We start from the raw sequence: 23,959 nt of genomic DNA on the forward strand, positions 1-23,959 counted from the left end.
TTCTACATGCTGAGCATCTATGTGAATTCCTGAAAAGTGAATTTTAAGGAGATCACCTGAAGGAAATAGTTTGAAACAATGAAAGTTAAAAGGGCTTAAAATGGTGGAGGCAGTGGAGGCTTCTGAAATAGAGAATGTCTGCTTTGTACAAGATACTTTGTTACCACAACCAAAAGGGAGGCAGAATAATTCAGTCCGTACTTCCAGACAGTTTCATTGGCTTTTGGCTCTGATTCCTCAACCCTAGTGTGTGCCTGTGGTCCCTTGCCAGTACTGAGATATGTAGAGCTTGGAGGCGTGGGTTGTGGAGGAAAGGACTACGCAAAGGAGAGGTGAGGAGGAAATGAGAACAAGACAGAACTGTCTGGAAATAAAAGTGGTAATGCCTCACATGCTAAGACACTTTATGGTTTACAAAGCATACTTTGGTATTGACTAGATTGTTAGTTTCATGTTACAATGAAGAAATTGAAGCCATATATTGAGCTAGCAAGTGGTAGAAATAAGTCTAGATGCCTTAAGTCTGTTGTTGTTATGTAGTTGCTAACTCACATCCAACTCTGCAGCCCCATGAAGTGTAGCCCACCAGGCTTCTCTGTCCCTCCTCTGTCCATGGGATCTGTGGATCTGTGTCCATGGATATCAAGAATACTCCAGTATTCTTACCATTTCCTTCTCCAGGGGATCTTCCTGACCCAGGGGTCAAACCTGACCTCACGTCTCCCACATTGCAGGGGGATTCTTTACCAATGAGCCACCTTCCTAAGTCTAGTGTTCATTTTATTGTAAACATTTTAGAAACAGTAAGAGAATGGGTAAAATAAAATCAGATAAATTCATATAGTGGAATAGCACACAGCAATAGATAGGAACAAAAATGGATGAAAACCAGTAATACTATGCTGAAAGAAGCTTTATACTTATATACACAAAAACTTTATGTAAAGATATAGAATAGACAGAAGTGATCAGTGAGATGAAATCATTGGTAACAAATATAATGATGCCTATAAGTTGTTTTGAGATGCATCAAGTATATAAAATGAAACATGAATAAGATAAACAAGTTTGTAAAATGCTATTATAGAACCTAATTAGTAAGTATACTGGTGTTCATTGTACAAGTCTTTTAAGTGTTCACAATAAAATGTTAGAAAAAAGTTTTTCATTACTTTTAGTGGTTTTGAAAATAATATGTGTTAGTAAAAATAAAATTTTTCCCCAAGAAAAATACACAGGAGGTAGCAGGAACTGGTAAAAGACTGACTGATATGTGAAATATATCTTTGGAACTCATTAAAGGTATACTTCCATATTGTCTGTGAATGTAGCCCCACTTAAAAGTTAAGACTTACCACACCAGAAGAGTAGTGTTGAGTGGAAATTGGGATGAAAGACCCTCCTGGAATGATGTGGTTAGTTTTACACAAATAAAACAATTTATTAAAACTAATGACACTCTGTCTACATTACATTATATAAATTTTACCTTAAAAGTAAAAAGAAACCTGAAAGTAAATATTGAATTCCAATTAATTATATGCACGCATAAGTGTTTAGGGGTGAAGTATATTGATGTCTAAAAAATGAGCTGAGGATAGGTGATAGGTATGTGATATAAAGAACTTCCCAGGTGGCGCTAGTGGTAAACAACCTGTCTGCCAGTGTCTGAGACGTGGATTCGATTCCTGGGTTGGGAAGATCCCCTGAAGGAGGGCACAGCAATCCACTCCTGTATTCTTGCTGGAGAATCCCATGGACAGAGGAGCTTGCGGGCTACTGTCCACAGGGTCACTAAGAATCAGACACAACTGAAATGATTTAGCACACACACATGTGATATAAAACAAATTGTAGAATGTTAATTGTGGGAATTTACTGTATAGTTCTTATAACCTGATGGAGAAGAAGACAAGGACCTAAGTAATCACTTTTTGTAAATATTTAATTGAGAGTTATTGTAGCAGTAAGTAGCAATGAACACACCCAGGGCCCAGATCTTGGTCTCTAATACCACTTCTCACTAAAAGAAACCAGAATTTCTTGAAAACATGGCAGATTACAGATAGAAGAATTTTATCAGTGTAAATTTAAGAAATTAATGACTGAACTGAGGTTTTATAATAGAATATTACTATAGTTCAGTTCAGTTCAGTTGCTCAGTCGTGTCCGACTCTGCGACCCCATGAGTCGCAGCACGCCAGGCCTCCCTGTCCATCACCAACTTCCGGAGTTTATTCAGACTCATGTCCATTGAGTCGGTGATGCCATCCAGCCATCTCATCCTCTGTCGTCCCCTTCTCCTCCTGCCCCCAATCCCTCCCAGCATCAGGGTCTTTTCCAATGAGTCAACTCTTCTCATGAGGTGGCCAAAGTATTGGAGTTTCAGCTTCAGCATCAGTCCTTCCAATGAACACCCAGGACTGATTTCCTTTAGGATGGACTGGTTGGATCTTCTTGCAGTCCAAGGGACTCTCAAGAGTTTTCTCCAACACCACAGTTCAAAAGCATCAATTTTTTGGCACTCAACTTTCTTCGCAGTCCAACTCTCACATCCATACATGACCACTGAAAAAACCATAGCCTTGACCAGACGGACCTTTGTTGGCAAAGTAGTGTCTCTGCTTTTTAATATGCTATCTAGGTTGGTCATAACTTTCCTTCCAAGGAGTAAGCGTCTTTTAATTTCATGGCTGCAATCACCATCTGCAGTGATTTTGGAGCCCCCCAAAATTAAGTCTGACACTGTTTCCACTGTTTCCCCATCTATTTCCCATGAAGTGATGGGACCAGATGCCATGGTCTTAGTTTTCTGAATGTCGAGCTTTAAGCCAACTTTTTCACTCTCCTCTTTCACTTTCATCAAGAGGCTTTTTAGTTCCTCTTGACTTTCTGCCATAAGGTTGGTGTCATCTGCATGTCTGAGCTTATTGATATTTCTCCCAGCAATCTTGATTCCAGCTTGTGCTAGAGACAAAGGGTCATAATGTATGTATGATTCAGAAAAAAATTATGCTCACACATGTGTGTATATGTGTATGAAATGGGGAAAGAGACTATAAATAATAAAGCAAATGAGATAAAATGTTAGCAACAGATAAATCTGAGTAAAGCATAAATGTGTGTTCCTTACACTATTTTTATTTTTATAACATTTTGTAAGTTTGAAATTACTTTCCCCCAAAAGATTAGACAGGAGTGGTGCGGGAGGGAAACCCAGGTGATCTACTTAGCTAGGGACTGATTTTTAGTTGGAGTAATGTGTTTTTGTTTTTGTTTTTTTGCTGAGGGATGTTCCATTGTATGGATATACTAATCTCATTTATCCATCTATAGTTGACATGTGCGTTGTTTCCATTTTGAGGCTGTTATGCTGTGGAATAATGATTCTGTGAAGAGTTGTGTACACATTTTTGTGTGAATGTGCTTTTTATTTCTTTGTGTATATATATCTAAGAGTTGAATTGCTGGTTATATTTTCACTTCTGTTTACCTTTGAGGAATGGCCAGGCTGTTTTCCAGAGCCTCTACTCCATTTTAAATTCCCACTATCAATGCATACGAGTTTCCAGTTTCATGGCCAACATTTGTTATTATCTGTCTTTTTTTGTTAAAGCATCCTAATAGGTGTAAAGTGGGCCTCTCTCAATTTTTAAACCCTATGAGTATGATTAGGTCTTCGTAGTAATAAAATGGTCTCCACCCATTTCTAGCAGTGAGTCTCTTTATTAAATATGGAATACATATAATAAGTGAAAATAGGATAATATCAGAGAAATTCTTTTGCCATTTCTTTGTTAGTATTTCAAAATTATTTGGAGAAAATCTCAAGAGAACAGAGATTAGAGTTTTAAAAATTGTAGAGCTAGAACTCATGGATTGTAAGTGCCTATTATAATCAAATATATATTTAGCATCTAAGCCTTGAGTCTGTTGGAAACATCAATACCACTGCCACTGAAGTCTCCACAGTGGTTTTGGGTACCCTTCCTCACCCTTGCCATAGCATGGAGCCCATCATCTGCCTTCTTCTGGGAGCTCAGAGCTTCTGTTAGGATTAGTTCACCGCACTATAGATTAAACTGGACTATGTGAGTTCATCTGAGGTCTGACCATTGATTTTTAACATGGTTTCTACAGGGAAAATATGACTTTTTTTTCTTTCAGCCCACCAACTTACAAATGACTGTTTAGAACACAACTTGATTATAATTTGATAACTATTTGTCCATGAGGAAAGGCAAAATAAGTTGAAATTATTTAACCTAATGTCAGAAAGCTTTATGTTGACTTAAACCATCATCGTAGATTAAAACTTTAATGAAGGATCATTCTCTTTATTCTAATTGGAGTTTTTATATTTTGGAACTGAATATTATTGCCATAAGTAGGAATTGGAAAAGTGGGAATTGAATTTAATTTTGAAAAATGTATGTGTGAGTATCAAAGAGAATAGAAAGAACAATAGTATTTCTTTCACTCATATTTTATTTGTCTCAGTTTAACAAAGGGAAGATGCTCTTAGTTTCATCTGTTTCCTAAAAGGTCAGTTTTTCATATTTGGTATGTGCATCCACCTATATACTTATTTCCTTATGTTTTATTTTCATAATCAAGTTTAACTGACCTTTAATAATTGTTAAAGAGGATTGGATTAAAATCTCATTAATATGAGAATGGTTATATGTAGGCTTTTTTCTTAAATGGGACTATAATAGTTTTAGATTTGATTCGATAAAAATTTCATGTCCTTTTCCCTAATATGCACGTACTAGTACCACTTCTACTGATCATCCATACATAGTACAATCCTACACAGTTTTCTTTTTAATTTACAAAATAAAGAGTGTTAATGCTCTCTGTTTATCTCTCATTTCATTAGACTATTATGACTGTCAAATGTCAAATAGGATGTAGGTTTATTTTTGTTACTCCCACCCTGTCTCCTTTCTTTTTTCTTTTTTTGGGGGAATGGGTTTTTTTTCTGAGTTTCTGAATAGAAAAAAAGATGGTTGGCAGAAGGTGTTCCCTAGAAACTCTATACTGATGTATCAGAATAACAGCACATCCTGAACTTCTGGGTCACACTTGCCTGAGAAGTCCACCAGCTATGAAGGACTGATGAAGGGTGTTCTTCCTGTGTGAGACTAATTAGGCTTCTAGGCTCATCATGTTATCTCTACAGAGGCTCCTGGCTATGCCTGAAGTCCAGAGCTTGACTTGAATATTTTCAGTTAACATTTGCTTTGTCAGACAGAGGACCATAAACTTCCCCCCAGTTATATATGAGCTGTCATTTCGGTAATTTCTTTTTGTGTTGAATTCTTACAGCTCTCCACACAAGGGGATGCAAGTCAGGTGATTGGACCTCTTACCGAAGGACAGAGAAGAAATGTGGCAGTAGTAAATTCACTATATAAGTTGCACCAATCAGTAACAAAGGTAACCTTTATTTTAATTAAGCTCCATTGACTTAATTTCAAGTTCTTTCTTCTTGCCTCAAATTTAGACAATCATGGATTATTATTTAGTTTTTTGCCAAGGAATACAGTGAAAATGTGATTGTAAACAAAGCTGAGGACTGAACTCTTTTCTAAACAGTCTTCGATCCTGGCCTTTATTATTTGTCTGTACAGTTAGTTTAAAATACATGAGGTACTCAAGGTTGCTTAATATAGTCAAGTTTATTGAACAGTTGATTTAAGGGTAAATTTTATGTGTTTTATATCTATTAAAATGTAATTTGATACCATATGGGTGGTAGCAAATTAAAGCAAAGGTGGTAACAATATAACTCATAAGCTCCCTAACATGTCAGAAAACTTCTATCTTTGCCCAAAAAAATGAGGGAGAAGATGCATTAAACACAGTGATATATAATCTTGTGATATATAATCACTGAAGACTACTTGTGAGTAGAAAAAAAATGTTGCTATTGTTCTACTGACACTTTAAAAAAAATGACTGAACTTTAACTTGTTTGCCATCATGTGTTATGTCTAAGATGAACTATAAACATAATTAAGTATTAGGAAAGCAACATTTTCAACCCCATCTTTTGATTCTTGAGTCACTTGTGTTTACTCTACTAATGATTTTCAAAATATTTGGTAAGTAGAGAGATAGTTAGAAGATATGAAGAAGCCAAAGGTTAGTTGATATTCCTAAAAACTTGACCTCTAGTATGAGCTCTTATATGCTAGACTGTATTTTAGAGTACTTGTAATGACTTACTTGTAAGTATATTTTCCATTTACTTAAACTTTTAGCAAGTCATTGCTAAACAAAATGTATTTTTAAAGAGTCATTAACAGGTAAATGTCAGAAAAGTAAAGAACAAAAGTAAATAAAAAGAATATATATTTTCCATTTCCTTTCATTATTACTCTACAGACTCACAAGCAATGAAAAGTTGTATTTATTTAGCCTGATTTAAATGTCTTCACTGATACTTTCAGAATTTTCATACTGTTGGTATTGACTTGTAGAAAGGGAAACATTTGACATTTGACTTGTTAAAAATTATAGACAACTTAGAAAAGCTGATTTTTTAAAAAATAAATAAATATGGCTTTAAACTGATCTTTTCAAGTTAAAACTATATCATTAAGGAAAGCTAGCTTTTAGAATTCTTAATGTTTTAATTATTTTAAGTAGATAATTGCTTTATACAAGAAAATGTTTTAAAACCTAACTACTGCATACTCATGGACTTTTAAAACATGTATGAGATGCTACTCTAAAGTAATGATAATGTGAAAACAGTTTTATCATGTTATGATCAAAATTAGTATTTATAAAAATAGATAACTTACTCAAAATATAACTGGATTTGTTCTAGGTGGTTTCCAGTCAGAACTCTTTCCCACCAGCAGCTGAGCAAACTATAATTTCAGCCCTAAAGGTAAAAGAATTTAATTTAATCTTTGACTCTGTAGATCAGAGTCAGTTTTAGAATTGTTTGGTTGAGTGGGAGATGTCACATTTAAAAATAATTTAGAATCTTCTCCATATGCCAAAAGTAGCATGTTGATGATTATCCTAAAGAGAGAGGCTACTTGTGTGTTTATATTTTCTAGAATCTAAAAATAGACCCTGTCGGTGTCTACAGATTGTGTTCCAGTTATGATAATTGTATCATAAGCAAGAGTCTTATAAATATTCACTGTGTCTTAGGGCAGTGCTGCCCGGTATTATCCCAACAAAGCAGTGGTTCTCCATCAAGGCAATTTTGTCCCCTTGGGGCATTGAGTGATATCTGGAAACAATTTTGATCATCTTGACTGGGAGCAGGGTGCTACTGGCCTCTTGTGCCAGGGATTCTGTCACGCATCCTGCAGTGCACAGTCCCCCATAACACAGAATTACCATGCCCCACATCTCAGTAATGCCAAGGCTGGGAAACTACTGTGTACCTGTAAGGCATGACACCAGCGCACATCCCCACTTTTTAATGTACTAATGTAAGTTTTGCCTTGAGAAGAGTCAGAGAAGATGCAGTCAGTCCAAAGCCTTCCTGCAGTGACCCTGCCAAATACGGACTGAATTGCTTGTGTTAACAGGCCTCAGTGAAACAGTTCTGGCCTTGCTTTTTAATTAAATCTCATTAAAAATCTTTATGGCATAATAAGTGAAGAACAAACATAATCCTCTGACTCAAATGGAAAACGAGAATCTTGAATTTTCCTAAGACTGTAGGAAGCTTACTGCATCATTTTGATTTAGGATGTTATGGTGCATAAATGCAACCCAAGAACGAAAAATCTCCATGCTTTTATTATTTGACAGGAAAGATATTAAACATACTTTTTTACTTACTGCAGAATATAAAGACACATAGTAGTCTTCTCTCTCTGATTGAGATTTTATCCAAAATTAAATGTTATTTTAGGTTCAGAGTTCATCATCTCATATTACCAGCATTAACTCCTATGTCATGAATGACATAATTAATGATTATACATTTAGAGTCATTTCATTATAACCACCTCAGCTATAAGTAGCATTTAAACACCTTAGGCCAATGGTTCTGATACATTTATTACTGAGATCATCTTGCACAGATAGTATATTACTAAGTTTATAGAAGTTTTGTGGTTGTTGTTGTTTATATAAGTTTTTATTGTGTGGGTTTGATATTTATATTGAAATATTTTGCATTGTCGAGACTTCAGTATTTTTGTAATCTTAGTTATTTTAGGTAAGTACTTCCCTTTCCAAAAAAGCACTGTTTTGTAAAGAGCTTGTGAAATATAATCTAACATCCTTTCTCAGTTTCCTCTGGCAGTTACCAGTCCTGCACCCATCCTTTCCATGAAGGCATTCTCCATAATGCTGTCTTTTCTGTTTTCTGTTTTCCATAAGTTGGAAACCTTGCCTGACTGTAAAGTTCTCTGAGTACACCATCATATTATAATACAGATAGAGGCAGTTTTATTTCTTCCTTTCTGATCTTGATGCCTACTTTCCATGCTTTTTTCACCTGCTAGAACACCTAGTACGACGTTGCCTAGAACTGGTGAGAGTGGACTTGTCTGTTTGTTTCTAATGTGGGGAAAAGCACTGAATATTTATTTTACTATTTGAAATAGGATATTTTCTTAGATGGCTTTTATGAGATTAAACAGTTTCTTTTTTATTCCTGATTTAATGAGATTTTTTAAGTTATAAGTGGTGGTGTTTCATCAAACAGCTTTTTCTATATAAAATGATCACATGGTTTTACCTCTTTATTCTGTTACTAAAATACTGAATTTATTTTCAAATATCAGACCAACTTTGATCATGATGTATTACCCTCTTTATGTATTTATTTCTGGATTTGATTTACTTAATTTGTGTTGAAGATGTTTGTATCTAAAATCATAAGTGATACTGGTATATAGGTCTCTTTTTTGTAATTCTTTGTCTGGTTTTGAAACTGTTTCCTTCTTTTCTATTTTCTGAAAAAATTTGTGTAGAATTTGTATTGTTTTCTCCTTAAATGCTTAATACAATTCTCCAGTGAAGTCATCCAGTGAAGTTTATAATTACAAATTTAGTTTGTTTAATAGATAGAGGGCTATTCAGATAATCTGTTTGTTTTTTTTTCTGGATTGAGCTTTGATTCTTTGTGATTTAGGTATTCGTTCATCTAAATTACCTAATTTGTCAGAATAAAGCTGTATATGATATTCTTTCTCTGTCTAGTTAAAGTATATAGGACCTATAGTGATAACCTCTTTTTCTTACTGATGATTTGTGTTCTCTTATCTTCTTTTAATCAGTTTAGTCATGGGTTTAACAATTTAATAATCTTCTTAAAGAAACATCTTTGGGCTTTATTAATTTTCTCTACTGTTTGTCTTTCTATTTCCCTGATTTCTGATTTTGGACTTTTTTATTTCCTTCTTATTTTGAATTTTCTTTGCCTTTTGTTGTTTGTTTTTTGGAGACCATATACCATTGATTTTTAGACCCCTCCCATCCTTTAAATTTAAAGTTGTAAACTTCCCTCAAACTTTGATTTTGATATGGCATGCTTTTATCTTCATTCATTTTGAAATATTTTTATTTCCTTTGTGATTTCTTCTTTGATTCATTTTTTAAAATTTCTAATTATTTGTAGTATTTCTAGATATCTTACTGATTTCTTTTTTCTTGCTTATCACTTTTTTATTGAAGTATAGTTGATTTGTGATATTGATTTCTGATATAATTCTCTTATCATCAGGAAACATATTCTGTATGATTTCAGTCCTTTTAAATTTATTAAGTATTATGGTCTAGCGTGTGGTCTGTCAGTGAACGAATCACGTATGCTTGATAAAAACTTGTAATCCTCAGTTGTTTAGTATCATACTTGTAAATATCCATTAAGTCAAAGTGTAGTGATGTGTTCAGATTTTAGGTGCCTCTACTGATATTTTTGTAGTTGTTCTATCACTTGCTGAAAGATAGGAGTTACAATTTTCCATAATTGTGGACTTGCTTATATCTCCCTTCTATTCTCTTGATTCTTGACTCTTCCGTTTTGAAGCTATATAACTAATTGTGCTGAGGCTCTATTCTGTAAGTATTTATCATTTTTATGCCTTCTGATGAACTGACCCTTTTCTCATTATGAGATATCCTTCTTTAGCTTTGTTAATACTTATTGTCATGCATTATTTTATCTGATATTAAATTACTCCAGGCTTTTTTATTCTTAATGTTTACAGAAGAAGATGTATCTTCTTTTTTACATTTACTTTCAACTCCTCTGTGTCTTTAGTTTTAAATGCATTTCTTGTAGTTAGTATAGGGTTGGGTCTTGCCTTTGTCTGTTCCCATAATCTCTGCCTTTGAATTGGAGTGTTTAGTCTGTTAACATAATACAGTTATCAATAAGGTTTTATTTAGGTGTATAGTTTTATTGTTTTTTGTTTGTTCCCTTTGTTTTTTTATTTCCTCTTTTCCTCCTTTTCTGCAGCCTTTTGGATTATTTGATTATTATTTTTTTGAATTTCACTTAAATGTATTTCTTAAATCTTTGTCTATATTTCTTTGAGGTTTTTTTTCCCATTGTTCTTCTGTGTATACATGCATTCTTAACTTCCCACAGTCTTTTAGAGTTAATATTGTACTGTGTCATGTAAAATCTAGAAACTTTGCATTAATTGAAGTACATTTACATCTACTTGCATGGAGTATCATTTTTTTATTTTAAAATTTCCATGTTGGTTCTTTTTTACATTTTAAATCACTCTGTTGAGATTTCCTATTATTTATGATGGGCATTTTTTTCTTTATCTCATTGAGGTTCTTGCCTGATAACTGTAGAGTGGATCATTTCAGAATTGGCAGCTATTGCTTGTCTTTTCCCTTTAGAACTGATAACATCTCAGTTCAGTTCAGTCGCTCAGTCGTGTCTGACTCTTTGCAACCCCATAGACTGCAGCACACCAGGCTTCCCTGTCTTTCACCAGCTCCTGGAGCTTGCTCAAACTAATGTCCATCGAATTGGTGATACCATCCAACCATCTCCTAGCTTTTTGTTATTTAGTCATTTTAATATATCCTAGACAATGGAAACATTATGTTTTGTAGACTCAGTATTTTTATATATTGCTCCTATAAATATATTGATCATTTCTTTAGCAGATAAGTAGCTTGTTGAGACTCAAATTATACACTGTCAGACCTGCAGTTGGCCATGTTGAAGATCTCAGTTCTTTCAGCTTTAGTTGCAAGCCACTTGTTTGCTTTGCACACACATGGTTGAATTAGCTGAAGACTAGTGCTGAGTTCACACATGGGAAAATAGGCTTGTTTCTTCTCTGGCTCTCTCGTCTCTGAAGTTCCCCCCTTACTCTCAGCAGCCCTGGTTGAACCAGGGTCCCTTCCCCTGTTCCTTTGACCTAAAAGACTGCAGGTTTGATTTTATTTTTCTCTCAGCATTTTAGCAACCTAGGCTTGCCACTACCATGACTAAAGTCACTCTCGTTGCAGAGGCACAAAAAAGGAAAACTCACTCTCTTCTGATTGTTATGTATTTCCACACTCCTCTAAAACTGCTTGCTTTTTTGCCATCTACAGAAGCCTCCAGTAGGGTTTTTTTTTTGGTATTTTTCCACAATTATGTGTAGGAGGATCTGTAGTTAGGCACTCACTCCTTCATACTGTGTAGAAAACTTGCCCTTCCTTCTTGAAATCTCCTGTCTATTTATTTTCACTATATTCCAGGATCTCTTCTTACTTCTCTGCCCAGTGGCAAAGAATAACCAAAAGCTCATTGGAGTCAAATGCACCTAGAAAAACCCAGCTTTTCCACTTGATAGCTTTGGACAACCTTCTTAACTTGACTTTAGTTTCCCTGTCTACAAATTACTTTAAATTCCACATCAGTAAGTTAGAGATTCTCTTAATTCTTAGAGGAAGGAACAATTGAGTTTTCAGTGGCATGGTTACCTATGAAACCAAATCACAGTATCCAGCACATGACAGGTACTAAGTAAGTACTACTACCCCTCTTAATCTGTCAAGGGCTCCTCTTCTGCATGACATGAAAATGGAATTCCTTACTCTATGAACTGTCCTCTGGGATCTCAGTGACTCATTTGGCTTTGTCTTCTCTCTTAAAAGCCAAAGACAACCATATCTAGTTAAAATGTGTTAGAAACTATAGCCGTGAAGCCCTTAGTCCCTGCTGGAGAGCCCATGTGGGTTTCCCCGTAAGTCCTTCCAACTTGTGTCCAAAACTGAGCAGTATTTCCTTCCCCCATCCCTAAATCACCCAGCTGCTTGTGCATTTACACATTCAGTTGATAATGCCACCAAGGCATTAAAGGAGAAAAAAATCTGAGTGTACCCTCTGTCTTTCCATTCCGTATTTCTCACATCTGATTCCCACGTCCTCTGTTCTCCTTTCCCAGTGTCTCTGCCTCAGCTCCTTATCTCTGTTCTTGCTGCCTCTGATTTGGTTCAAGCACTCACCACTTTGCATGCTACTATGTCCTCTTGCCTTTAATCTAATTTATCCAGTCTGCTGTCCCAGCATGATTTTTCCCAAATTCAAATCTTTAACCAGGTTTTTTTTTTTCCCATTGCTTAAAACCCATCGTTGGTTTCCCAGTTCCTTCAGGATATGTTCCTATCTCCTTAGCAGCCTGCACAGAGTACATCTGCTCTGTCTCTCTTCCACATTGGCAGCCACCGCATACTCTGTTAAACTCCTTGGAAAGTTGAAAGTTGAAAGTGAAATCGCTCAGTCTTGTCCGACTCTTTGCGACCCCATGGACTATAGCCTACCAGGTTCCTCTGTCCATGGGATTTCCCAGGCAAGAATACTGGAGTGGACTGCCATAAACTCCTTACAGTTCCCCAAATGTATAACCTTCCCCAGGCTCCTGTGCTCTTGACGTATGCTCCCTCCAGTCTCACACCCTCCCTCCCAGCACATACGCTTGGCTTTTAACCTATTTTAACCTTTGAAATTAAGTTTACGCAACACCTTTTGTTTTTTAATCCTCTAAGTATAATTTGGGTGTCTCTCCCGTGTTCCCTAACTCTCAGAGCACTGATATCACCACAGCTTACCTGTTGTCACTAGATTGTGAGCTCCCTGAGGGCACGCTGTATGTGTGTGTACACACACACACTCTCTCTCTTTTATCTTGTTTCATTTTCATCCTTTATTTCCGAAAAGAGAGCCGAGGGATTGTGGGGCAGAAGGCTTAGAGAGAAAACACACAGCCCATGTCTCTGTCAATCCTGTATATATATCTTTATTTTTATCAGCAAATTAAGGCTTGAGCTGACATTTAGGAATCTAATGAATAACCTTTTTTCATTGATTTCAATTATTTGTATGAGCCAAAGTCATCCATCTTCCTTGTATGTAATCATGATTGAAGCATATATAATATACTTAAAATTTAGACTTTGAGTTTTCTGAGGCCCAGTCATATTTTCACATAAAAACCGTAACTGTGGCCTAGCATCATAACATAACTGATGAGTATACTTCGCAGTAGAACAGTTTCTCAACCTTAGCACTATTGATGTTTTTGGCTGGATGGTTCTTTGTCATGGGGGACTGTCTGTTGCACTGTAGGGTGTTTAGCAGTGTCTCATGTCCTCTGGATGCTGGAAGCATACCCCACCCCCACCCCCACCCCAGCCATGACAATCAAAAATGTCTCTAAACATTGCCAGGTGTTCTCTGGGGAGCAAAATTGCCCCCATTTGAGACTCACTGCTGTCAAACTCTAAATAGAAATCTGATCCACGAAATGCCTAACTGTTCTTCTGCCCTTTGAGAGTCACTGATATATTATATCCAGTTTGGTCTAAAACATGTGATGTTGCTCCAGTTTTGAAGAATTACTTTTGGTCTTACCTCAGTCTTTCCAGAAACTTTAAAAAATGTGTTCATATTATCTGTGCTTCATAAGTGACATTACCTCTCTCTTCTCCTTTCTCCAGAGGCTCATTTGAGTGTTAAACTTTTTGAAAATATGAGAAAAGTGGGGGAGTTGAAATTTTTCAGTGCCGTGTTCCACATACTTTAAAAATCATTACTGACAGCAGTTATGAGAAGAGCAGACTTCTGTTGGGTTATTATAGTTAAACTGTATATAGTCTGAATTTGATATAATGTGAAAACTTTTAGTCAAAATGCTTTTCACACCTCAGATTTCTTTGTGTTTGATCTGTTTAAATTTTGCCTCTTTTTAATCTTCTTTTCAGGCAATCTATGTTCTTATGGGAAATGCTGTGCAACCCTTGCTGACTTCCGTAGGGTGATGCCATTGAGGCTATCATCATCACTATGCATCAAGAAGATTTTTCTGGGTAATGACTTCCAGCCAAAGGCTTTGCTAACCTTCGTAGCATTTGTTTTTCATTCCCGCCTCCACCTCTACTCCCTAAGTCTCTACCATCTAGACCATCTAGAACCTTGTTCCTCTTGTGGTGCAGTTGGCCTCCACCCTTATCCTGCTTTATTTGTTGGGCACCATTAACTGATTTTTTTCAGTCCTTCTTGTCATCATTCGTCTCCTGTTATTCAGACATGGAACCATTAATATCTGTGGGACTCAGCCTGTTATTAATACTTCAGGACATTTGGTACCATCTTGTTTTTGCAATTATATTTTTTTCCTTACTTCTCTGTACTTGAGCCTTTGGGGTTGGTGTGGTAATCCTTGTATAAAATGTCCTGTCTCTATTGCTATGCTAGTCTGATTCCTTTGAGGGCAAGGTCCTGCCCAATCCTCAGTACAGTCTAATCTGATCATATCACTCCTAGCCATAAACACTGGTATTATTCCATAGCTATTTCATATGTTAACTGCTTATTATCCATATCTATGTGTTTTGAGAATAAAAATCATAGTTCCTAGCTTAGTGTTTACTGAAATCTTTTTAAGTAAAATGGTTTTGGCTTAGTATTTTAGAAAACTGGAGAATTTGAAACAGTTTGCACATGCTCAAAGTGATTAAAAAAAACATGCTTTAGAACGAAGCATTCATGTATTTTTTATGTAGATATATATTCTTATTTCTAGTTTATAGTTAATTTTTTTTAATTGCCCCGTTTCTTTATATTCATGTTGTTTAATAGAGTATCTACTTTACTGAATTTCTAGCCACTGGTCTATCTGTTTATAGAAAAATTATGTGAGTATTGCACTGTCTTTTAGTTTTTCAGGTCACTTCTTATTTCATTAAGAAAGTATCTTTTGAAAGGTGAAAAGGTCAGTCTATTTTTAATAATAATATGAAACACAGAAAGGTAAAGTGGGTTCTACACAAAAATGCTGTAATATTTGGATACAGGAATATGAAACTACTGATTACCAGTATTTGGAAATAAGTGAATTTTGTTCCAGAGTGATCTGAAATGTCCCAGTTAGACCAATCATCATTGCCTCTGAAAAGGAAGCAAAACTGAAATAATTTTTAAAGGCTTGTTCTAATAAGAGTGGTTAGATACTTCCTTCAGTAATTGTATTGATGAGCCATGGCTGGTGCCTGCGGATAGCTGATTAGACATTAAAAGTTAGTTTCCCAAAGAGATATGTTTTTATTAGTTTGCTTAAATACCAGTGAACCAGAAATGGTCCTTTAACTGATAGCCCCTGGGAGGACCCTAGGTCCTTGATGTGCTGGACAGGCACCTCACAGGAGGGAGAGCACACACAGACCCCAGAATGATGGCGCTGCTTCTCAGGCATGCACTTGTTTATAGGCCTTCTGCCTCCTGCCTTGTATGCGGGCTCTTACTCCAAGGACCCTGACATTGCTGCTCACCTAACTGCTACACTTTATTACTTGAGAACCTCTTACTAAAAACTTTTGACATAACTGGGAAAACTGAGTTTTAGCAATCACCAGGCAAGGTTTATATTCTAGTAAATTTAAATCAGGTCTCTAATCCACATTGAAAATTGGTGATAACATATTTCATGATTTTGTCTAATAGAGCATTTTACTTATATTGACACATGTTTATGAAACTTGTTTTAGTGAGTTATTTTCTAATCCTCAAGGAAATCATATCACCTGGCCAGATTAAAATTCTTTAAGCAGTCCTCCAGAGTAGTACCAAGACAATGACAGTGCATTTGATAAAGCTTAAGAAGGTTGGAAAGAGATTTGGTGCCTTCCCCCCACCCCCCAACATAGCCTTTTAGACTGACAAAATCTGAATAAAGATAGGCCATGATGGTCTGAGTCTGGCAAAACCGAACCCCATGTGAAGGTTACCGTCACCTACTGGGGCTGCCCCTTTGCTGTGTTCCAAGCAGCACTCTGCCTGTGATACTGCAAACACCAGTGTTCCACTAGGCCCCTTCCATGGCCTTGCCATAGTTAGGATGCTGTTTCTTACACCCAAAGAAAATCTCTTCCTGCTAGAACCTAGCCTGTTTCCTCTATTTCTATCTGCTTTCTGGAAGTGCAAGACCTTCGGTTAGCATTCCACTTACAATAACCATTGTTGTATTTTAAAATAATTAAGTTCACCTCATTCTCTTGTTCTCGGCGTTTGAATCATGTCTGTTGTTCTTCCCTAAACCTTTGCCAATTTTGCTACATCATTCTCAGAACATGATTTATTTTTTGAAAAAGATTCAGCATTATATAGCCAGTGATCTCATTGGTTCTCTAATTAATATCAGGTGATTTCTAATTTTGGCATAACTCTTCTTTCCTATAAATATTGCGCATTCTTTTCATATATTCTTTAAAGAGCAATTATAAACACTTATGAATTATAAATAGTATTTCATGGAGCATCAGCTGGCATCATCTGTTGATCCAAATTAAAGCCTTTCTAAACATCTTCTGGGAGGAAAAAATTGCATACCATGTGTATTGTTACATAACCAGTTCCACAGTCAGAATTCTACTATTGGACTGATTGGATTAAATAGCACAAGAGCAGAGATATTTTTGCCAAGAATTTGTTTGGGGAAGGCAGTGTTTTCTGTTGCTACCGAGTGTAAAATCCTGTTTCAGTACCTAATATTGATTTATTCACTAACGAGGCAAACCATGTGAGTGGATGGAGAATTGTAAAGCTGGAAGAGTCCTTGAGAGGTCAGAGTGCATAAGGCATTCTGTGAATCATCCAAGACAGATGGTTGTTGGTTTCATTCTTCATAGCCTTTCAGTAAACAGATTCAAAGATTCCTTCAGTCATCTTCCTAGCATCCTAATCAGTCTTTAAAATATGATTTAAACATTGTATGATACTTTTCAACTCTTAACAAAAATAAACAATGCCTTTTCTACCATTATGGAAAAAAATTGCTTAGGAGTGAAATACCAGGCAGTGGGGGAAAGGAAATGTTCAACAGTGCCTTTTAGTGAACTGGCTGATTTTTTTTTTTTTTCTTTTGCAGATCATTACCCAGTTCAGGAAAGCCTGATGTTCCCTGTTCTCTCTACATGAAGGAGCTTCAAGGTTTCATTGCCAGAGTTATGAGTGACTACTTTAAACACTTTGAATGCTCGGATTTTGTCTTTGACAACACTGAAGCTATTGCCCAAAGAGCCATCGAACTTTTTATCCGCAACGCCAGTCTCATTAGACCTCTTGGTGAAGGTGGGAAAATGCGACTTGCTGCTGATTTTGCCCAGGTAAAAAGGGAAAATAGTTCAACCTCAATATTATCCATTTAAATAAAAGACCATCTGTGTATTATTCAGTGTTTTAAAGAGTTGAAACATGACGAAAAGTAAACCTAAACCTAATAGGTAAAAAAGGAAAGAACTTAAAGGTACTTTCTTACAAGATATTTTTTTACTTTAACAAAAGGGTCATCACTCCTCTTTGATAGTTCCAGGTACATTAAGTAGCTCATTCCACAATAAAGTAGCATTTCCCATTTTTCATAATATGGATCTTTCTCACAATATTACTATCCTACCAGGTCAGTAATGATAAGAATAACTGATTAACCTTGTTGGAAAATAATGAAGAGAATGAAATTTATCCTTCAAAGAGTGGGAAAGGGCGGTCTGCTGTCATGTAAAGAGGAGCTCCCACATATGTGTGGTCCTCCAGGGTGAGCTCAGCATTCCAGGGCAGGTTCTAATTCGTTTACATGTACAGAGGTCCAGGTAGATTGTTTGATCCTCGTCTGTTAAATAAGAATACCTTTCTTATGCACGGCCAGTCTGAAAGTCATTCCACGCTATCTGACGTGAATGAAGTAGAGTCACATTAAAATAGCAAAACAATAATCAGCTCTCACAGAAAGTTTTTTTTTTTCCTTTGTCCTTTAGACAGACTTTTAAAAAGCCTTATAAATATAGTATCAGAAGTAGATAAGAACTACCTCACACATCTACTTTCTTTAAAGAAAAAATTCAGAAACAAATAATTTGTATTTACATAGCATGTCAAAGGTGAACTCATTTTTTAAGCCTTTGAAAGCTGTTAGCCCTACTGGTCTAAACGGTAATCCAAATGGATTATTCCCAGTGGTGTGCCGCATCCTCCCTGTTTATAAAGGTAGACAAGTTGTAATATCCCTCCTCTTTATTCCTGTGTGTATCTGGAAGCAAGTCTTGGTTCATCATTCCTGCTCCCAGGAAAGAGTGTGGTGGGCTGCTTACACCAGGCAGGGGTTGTAGAGGCTCCTCCACACCAGCAGTTACAATAAGGTACATAGCCTATTGTTTCAAGAACCAGGCTCTCTGCATGTTAATTGGTCTAGAGTTAGTCATTTTCATCCCCAAATGATATGCCCGAGACCACTAAGTCAGAGTAAGGAGCCTTCCTTTGTGAAATATGCCTTTAGTAGCCTCAGTGTGAGAATACTTACAAATGTCACCATTTGTGTGGCTCCTTTTACCCTTCCCATTTTTGTCAACTTAATTCTTAGGCACCTGTACATTTTATTGTTACAGGTAAAGTTCAGCTTAAAGAGAATTATATGTTGTCATACTTGTGGGTATGACAAGTTTATTGGGGTTACAGGCTGATTATCAAATGAAAGCACAGTGATGTACCAAGACCTGCTCTTACTTGTTAAAAACACTGTGAGCTGTACCCCAGTGAGCGTCTGTTCTTCTTTCCCCCTTTCCTCCTTCATTTTGTTTTTCTTTCCCTGTCCTCTTCTCTCTCCTGGGCTCCCTCCCCCACTGGTTTATTTGCATTCTGCTCCAGCTGGTTCTTGAGTCACTTTCCTGGAGGCAGCACTTCAAGTCCAATTAGAGTGGCAGCCGAGCAGGAGATGGCCGACATGAGAGTGGTGCGGGAAGAAGGCTTTTTGTTTTTTATTTTAATGATATATCCCTTTATGAGTCCCGAGAGCTGGCGAGTGCTATCATGTGACCCCTGCTATCGCAGCCGGCACCTGCTTAAAATGCCTAGCTTCCAGGGGCAGGATTGAGTGTCTACCTTCCTTAGAACCACACATTCAGAATTTTATTTGGCATTTCCTTCTTTCTGAAGACATGTTGCCTATAAATCAGACCTTTTCCCAGGTCCCTTCTCTTAAGATAAATGAAACTCATCAATCATTGTTATATGCTGACTTATTATGCACCAAGGCCACTTCTGTCTTCCATCTCTTACTCGGTGTTAGAGTATGTTTCCCAGCCCTACAGTGACACTGGTGCCTGCACCTTCTGTGGGCTGATTCCTTTACTCCTGGATGGTGTCCCTGCTTCACAATACCCTGCCCCTCACTGTGTGGCTTCTTCGAAGCCCTGTGGGTGGTGGGCAGTGGAATGACAGGCACAGGCACTTTGGAAGTTAGTCATGGGTGTAGCCGGTAGCTTTGGCAAATATTATCCAGTGACTGTATCTTCCCCTATATTTTAAAAATATTAAAGTGAGTTTGGGCCTTTCATTTCATTTAATGTAGTTTCTTACCACAACTACAATTATGTGGTATTCTACCTCAGCTTTTGTACTTGGTTAGAAGCATTTTTCTGAGGTAAGTCAAAACACTTAGATGCCATTACCCTGACATTTATATTCATGACAGGCATCACCTGGAACTAGAAAGCCTTTTGGCTGCCTCATTACTGAAAGTTCTATCAACTTGTATTCAAAATTAAAACCATAGCAGCTATTGGAATCAAGAACACACTTATCCTTCATGGGTTTCAAAAAAAAAATTCTTGTGATAAAAGTGCCTGCTATTCTGGCATAAATAACAGAAAGAGAAAGGATTCAGAAGAGAGTAGTTTGGGATTACTGATTATTTGTCAAGTCCAGTTTGCAAAGGCAGATAATGATATATTTTTAAAGATTTATGTAGGAATCCTAACTCCTCACTGGCACCATTACACAGGTGAAAGAGAAAATGTTTTCAGGGAGCCATCTGGCGGGTTCATGACGAGGAACGTGCCCAGCGCATGGCCCCTTAGGAATCAGGTCATCGGCATGAGGTGGTTTCCTCATGGTAATTAATTCCCTACTGTGGCCACATGGTCTCTGGGTTTACACTAATCACACAGCAGTCCTCAGGCACTGGGCTTGTCCAAGCCGCTGGGCTTCTGCTGATTCAGAATCTCTCTGGGGACCTGTCCACACTGTCCTTTGAACCACACATTCCCCTCTGCTCCTCAGTTGTGTTTCTTTCCCAGAGAGAAGGATGCTGTTTTTTAACATTAGCATTTTACTGACTTGGTTTTGGCTGTGCTGGGTCTTTGTTGCTGCACAGGCTCTTCTCTAGTTGGAGTGAGTGGGGGCCTCTCCCGAGCTGCTGCGCTTCTCACTGCGGTGGCTTCTCTGACTTCCGAGCACAGGCTGTCAGCTTGTGGACTCAAAAGCTGTGGCTCCCAGGCTCTAGAGCACAGGGCAGTAGTTGTGGCATGGGCTTAGTTGTTCCGCGGCATGTGGAATCTTCCCAGATCAGGGATCGAGCCTGTGTCTTCTGCATTGGCACACAAATTCTTAACCACCGAGCCACCAGGGAATTCCAAAAGAAGGATGACTTTTGACGTTAGCATTAAATTATTTACTCATTGGCACTCTGAGCAGTTTCTGTTTATTTCTAGTTCCCTTTAAATATCTCTCTCTCTTGCTTTTTGCCTGAAAATTATAAATTTAGGGAAAAAATCAGCAAATAACCAAGATTCTAATTCCGTTGCCTTTTCTTCTGAACAGTGTCAGGGCAGGAATGCCCAGGAGTGTCTGAAGATGCGCTGTGGTTAGCCAGATGTCTGCGGTGGGCATGGAGCAGCTATGTAATTAGTTAACCATGCCTGCTGCTAACTGTGTGTTGCCTCCAAACAGGAGAGCTGGAGAGGCAGTTGCAGGTGCTGTTTTGTACCACAGCTAATGGCAGAGTCATCTCCTCTAAAAGGAGCATGCCTGTCCTTCAGAAGCATGGCCTTTATTGTTTAGTGGAACTCTGGCAGAAGAAGATGGTTTTTAGTACCCTAGGGGTCCTTCATGGATGAAAAATTTATGTTAAACATTTAACATTTTGAAATTGTCATATGGCATAGAAATCTCCTGCAGTCATCAGAGATGACACAGCCATTTGAGGTCATAGTCTCATACTGTAATTTTCTCCTAGCTGTTTTATTTAACATTCAGTCCTGCTCAAGTGCTAAGGCAAAGGTTGTTTGCTGTAATCTTTGAAAATGATAAAGCCCACTGGGGTAACTGAAAAAAAATGGACAAAAATATTTCATAAAAATACTTTATATAATTTCAGTGTGTAATTAACCATTCCAAATGCACATCCACAGAGAAACAGACAGGCATGGGTACATGCTAATCACATTTTTACTTTGTGCTCACTGTAAAATAAGTACTACCTTCTGTAGGAAACCAGAAACTCCTATCTAGTGAATAAACTAAGTAGGTCCCAAGGAACAGCCCGTCGCCCACTGTCTTCAAGAACATTGGCTTGAAACTGCTCTCTTTTGTAACGTTGGAAAGAATCTGACTTTTCTTCCTCAGATTTCTCTTTTTATTTACTTACTCTTTTGTGTTTTAGAAAGTTTGCTGACCATGTACGGTTTCCCTCAGGACATACAGTATACTCTGTCTCCTCTGTATGCTCAGAGAGAAATCCACCAGTCATGGGTCACCCTCAAGACCATCTGAAGAAAGGAAACTGCTTTGTAATTCTCCCCTGACACTCAGTTCACACAGTTGATTTCACACTTGTTGTTTCTCTTGATAATAATCAACATGTGTGTGTGTCTGTGTTTACACACAGAGATCTCTCATAAGCTAGATGAGTGAAGATTTTAATATTTAAATAAATATGTATCCTCTTCAATAAATTTGAGAGCTCCTCAGAGGTAAGACTATCTAATTCATCTTCTTATCTCCATGTCTAGTTTGGTGCCTGACAGTTAGTAGGGAGTAAAAAATGTTTCTCAAATGAGTAATTACGTCTCCATGGTCTTCCAATGGCAAGAAGATTAGAAGAGTTTTTCAGGAAGATGGCCAGCAAGACAGATACCCCATTTTTCACTCATATGTTTTTCTTGAAGAAAGATGTTGATTTACCAGGGAGCAGGCTTTTCTCAGAAATTTTCTAAACTATTCTTTACCAGGGCTCTGTTCATAGCAAGTAGAGTGAAATGGCTTATCATTTGCCATGTATGCAAAAACTTTGCATATGCACTTGGTAGATAAAGAACAGGTAACCTAAAACTCCAGTTAATGACAAAATTTCCAGTCAAAGGAGGAAAATAAAGAGAAATAGTAGTTGCTGAATTCTTCAGTCAGGAAGCAAATTAATCCATTAACTAATAATTTAAAGGGGGGGAATTTTTTTTTTTAAATGATAGTGATTGCTGACACTTAATAAGCACTTACTATATGCTGTGCACATAGTGCTTTGTGAAATTATCTATTTTGTTTGCATAATTTTATGGGTATTATCTGTTTTTTGACAGATGCGGAACTTGGAACATAAAGAGGTTAAGCCCAAAGCCACACAACTAGTCACTGGAGATCAGAAACTGACACACATGTGCTGCCTCCAGAGTCAGTGCTTTTAATCACTTTTCACCAGCTTGGTGAAAACTGTCATCATTTCTGTTTAGTAGAAAAAGACCTGTGATGCTAGCTTAAAGTACAGACACATAGGCAGTCTTAACAACATTTCTTTTTCTTATTTTTCAGTGGAGAAAAAAAATCTAAACCTCCTCATACACCACAAAAACTACTTTTCTATTCTTGAAGGAATTATCTTACGACCTTTTTAGTAAATAAATGCAAAAGCTATCTAAGTTCTTGTCTTTTAATAAACTTGACATTCAAAACTGCCTTACAGTGCAGATCCAATTAAGTTTACTTCAAGCTACAACTTTCTGTGATCCAAGTGGGTCCCCAGTATACGTCAAGATTCTGATATAAAAAGCTATGGGATATCTTTCAATATTTCAGATGGAGTTGGCTGTGGGTCCATTCTGCAGAAGAGTATCTGATTTGGGAAAGTCCTATCGAATGCTGAGGTCATTCAGGTGAGGCATAATTTTGTTATCACTGTTAATATAACCATACCCTGTTAGCAGATAAATCCTTTCATATTCATGTTGATCTACATGAAATTGCCATTATTCAACCATTTTGTGATATACAACAAACAATGGCATTTTCATATGGTTCATCTTGAAAGTTATCCAAACTAGAAATTTATAATGTTATATGCAATAACATACGTGTGTATGTGTGTGTGTGTTGCAATTCAGTTGCAGTTCACAAGATTGAGCTGTTAAATTTTTTATTATGCTGTTTCTAGGGTAATTTTTTAAATTCTCCATTCTTACAGAAATTTATGGAATAACACCGGGCAGTTCATAACTATATAGACATCTTTTTCTGAAAATGTTATTAGTTCATTTATCATTTCCAACCCAGTCTACTTCTAAAAAGGTCATAGGTTGCATGCCATTAAAAAAACAAAAACAAACTATTAAATAGAGTATTTGAAGGACCAAGTTTAGTGTTGAAATGCAGAGAATGACTGTAAATGTAGTAGATACTTTAAGGTAACCATGGCTA

The 23,959-nt window shown here is 36.9% G+C and overlaps 1 protein-coding gene across 1 annotated transcript in view; it reads left to right on the forward strand.

Moving 5' to 3' along the window:
- Nucleotides 1-23,959, forward strand: part of COG5 (component of oligomeric golgi complex 5) — a 268,380-nt gene that overhangs the window by 224,698 nt on the left and 19,723 nt on the right. Inside the window, 6 exon segments of the mRNA XM_070469136.1 lie at nucleotides 5,332-5,442; nucleotides 6,842-6,904; nucleotides 14,209-14,259; nucleotides 14,261-14,313; nucleotides 17,370-17,607; nucleotides 23,342-23,418. Coding sequence (XP_070325237.1) covers nucleotides 5,332-5,442; nucleotides 6,842-6,904; nucleotides 14,209-14,259; nucleotides 14,261-14,313; nucleotides 17,370-17,607; nucleotides 23,342-23,418 — 593 coding nt within the window.

This window comes from Odocoileus virginianus, chromosome 1, assembly GCF_023699985.2.
Source record: "Odocoileus virginianus isolate 20LAN1187 ecotype Illinois chromosome 1, Ovbor_1.2, whole genome shotgun sequence".
In the NCBI taxonomy this organism is placed as follows: Eukaryota; Metazoa; Chordata; class Mammalia; order Artiodactyla; family Cervidae; genus Odocoileus; species Odocoileus virginianus.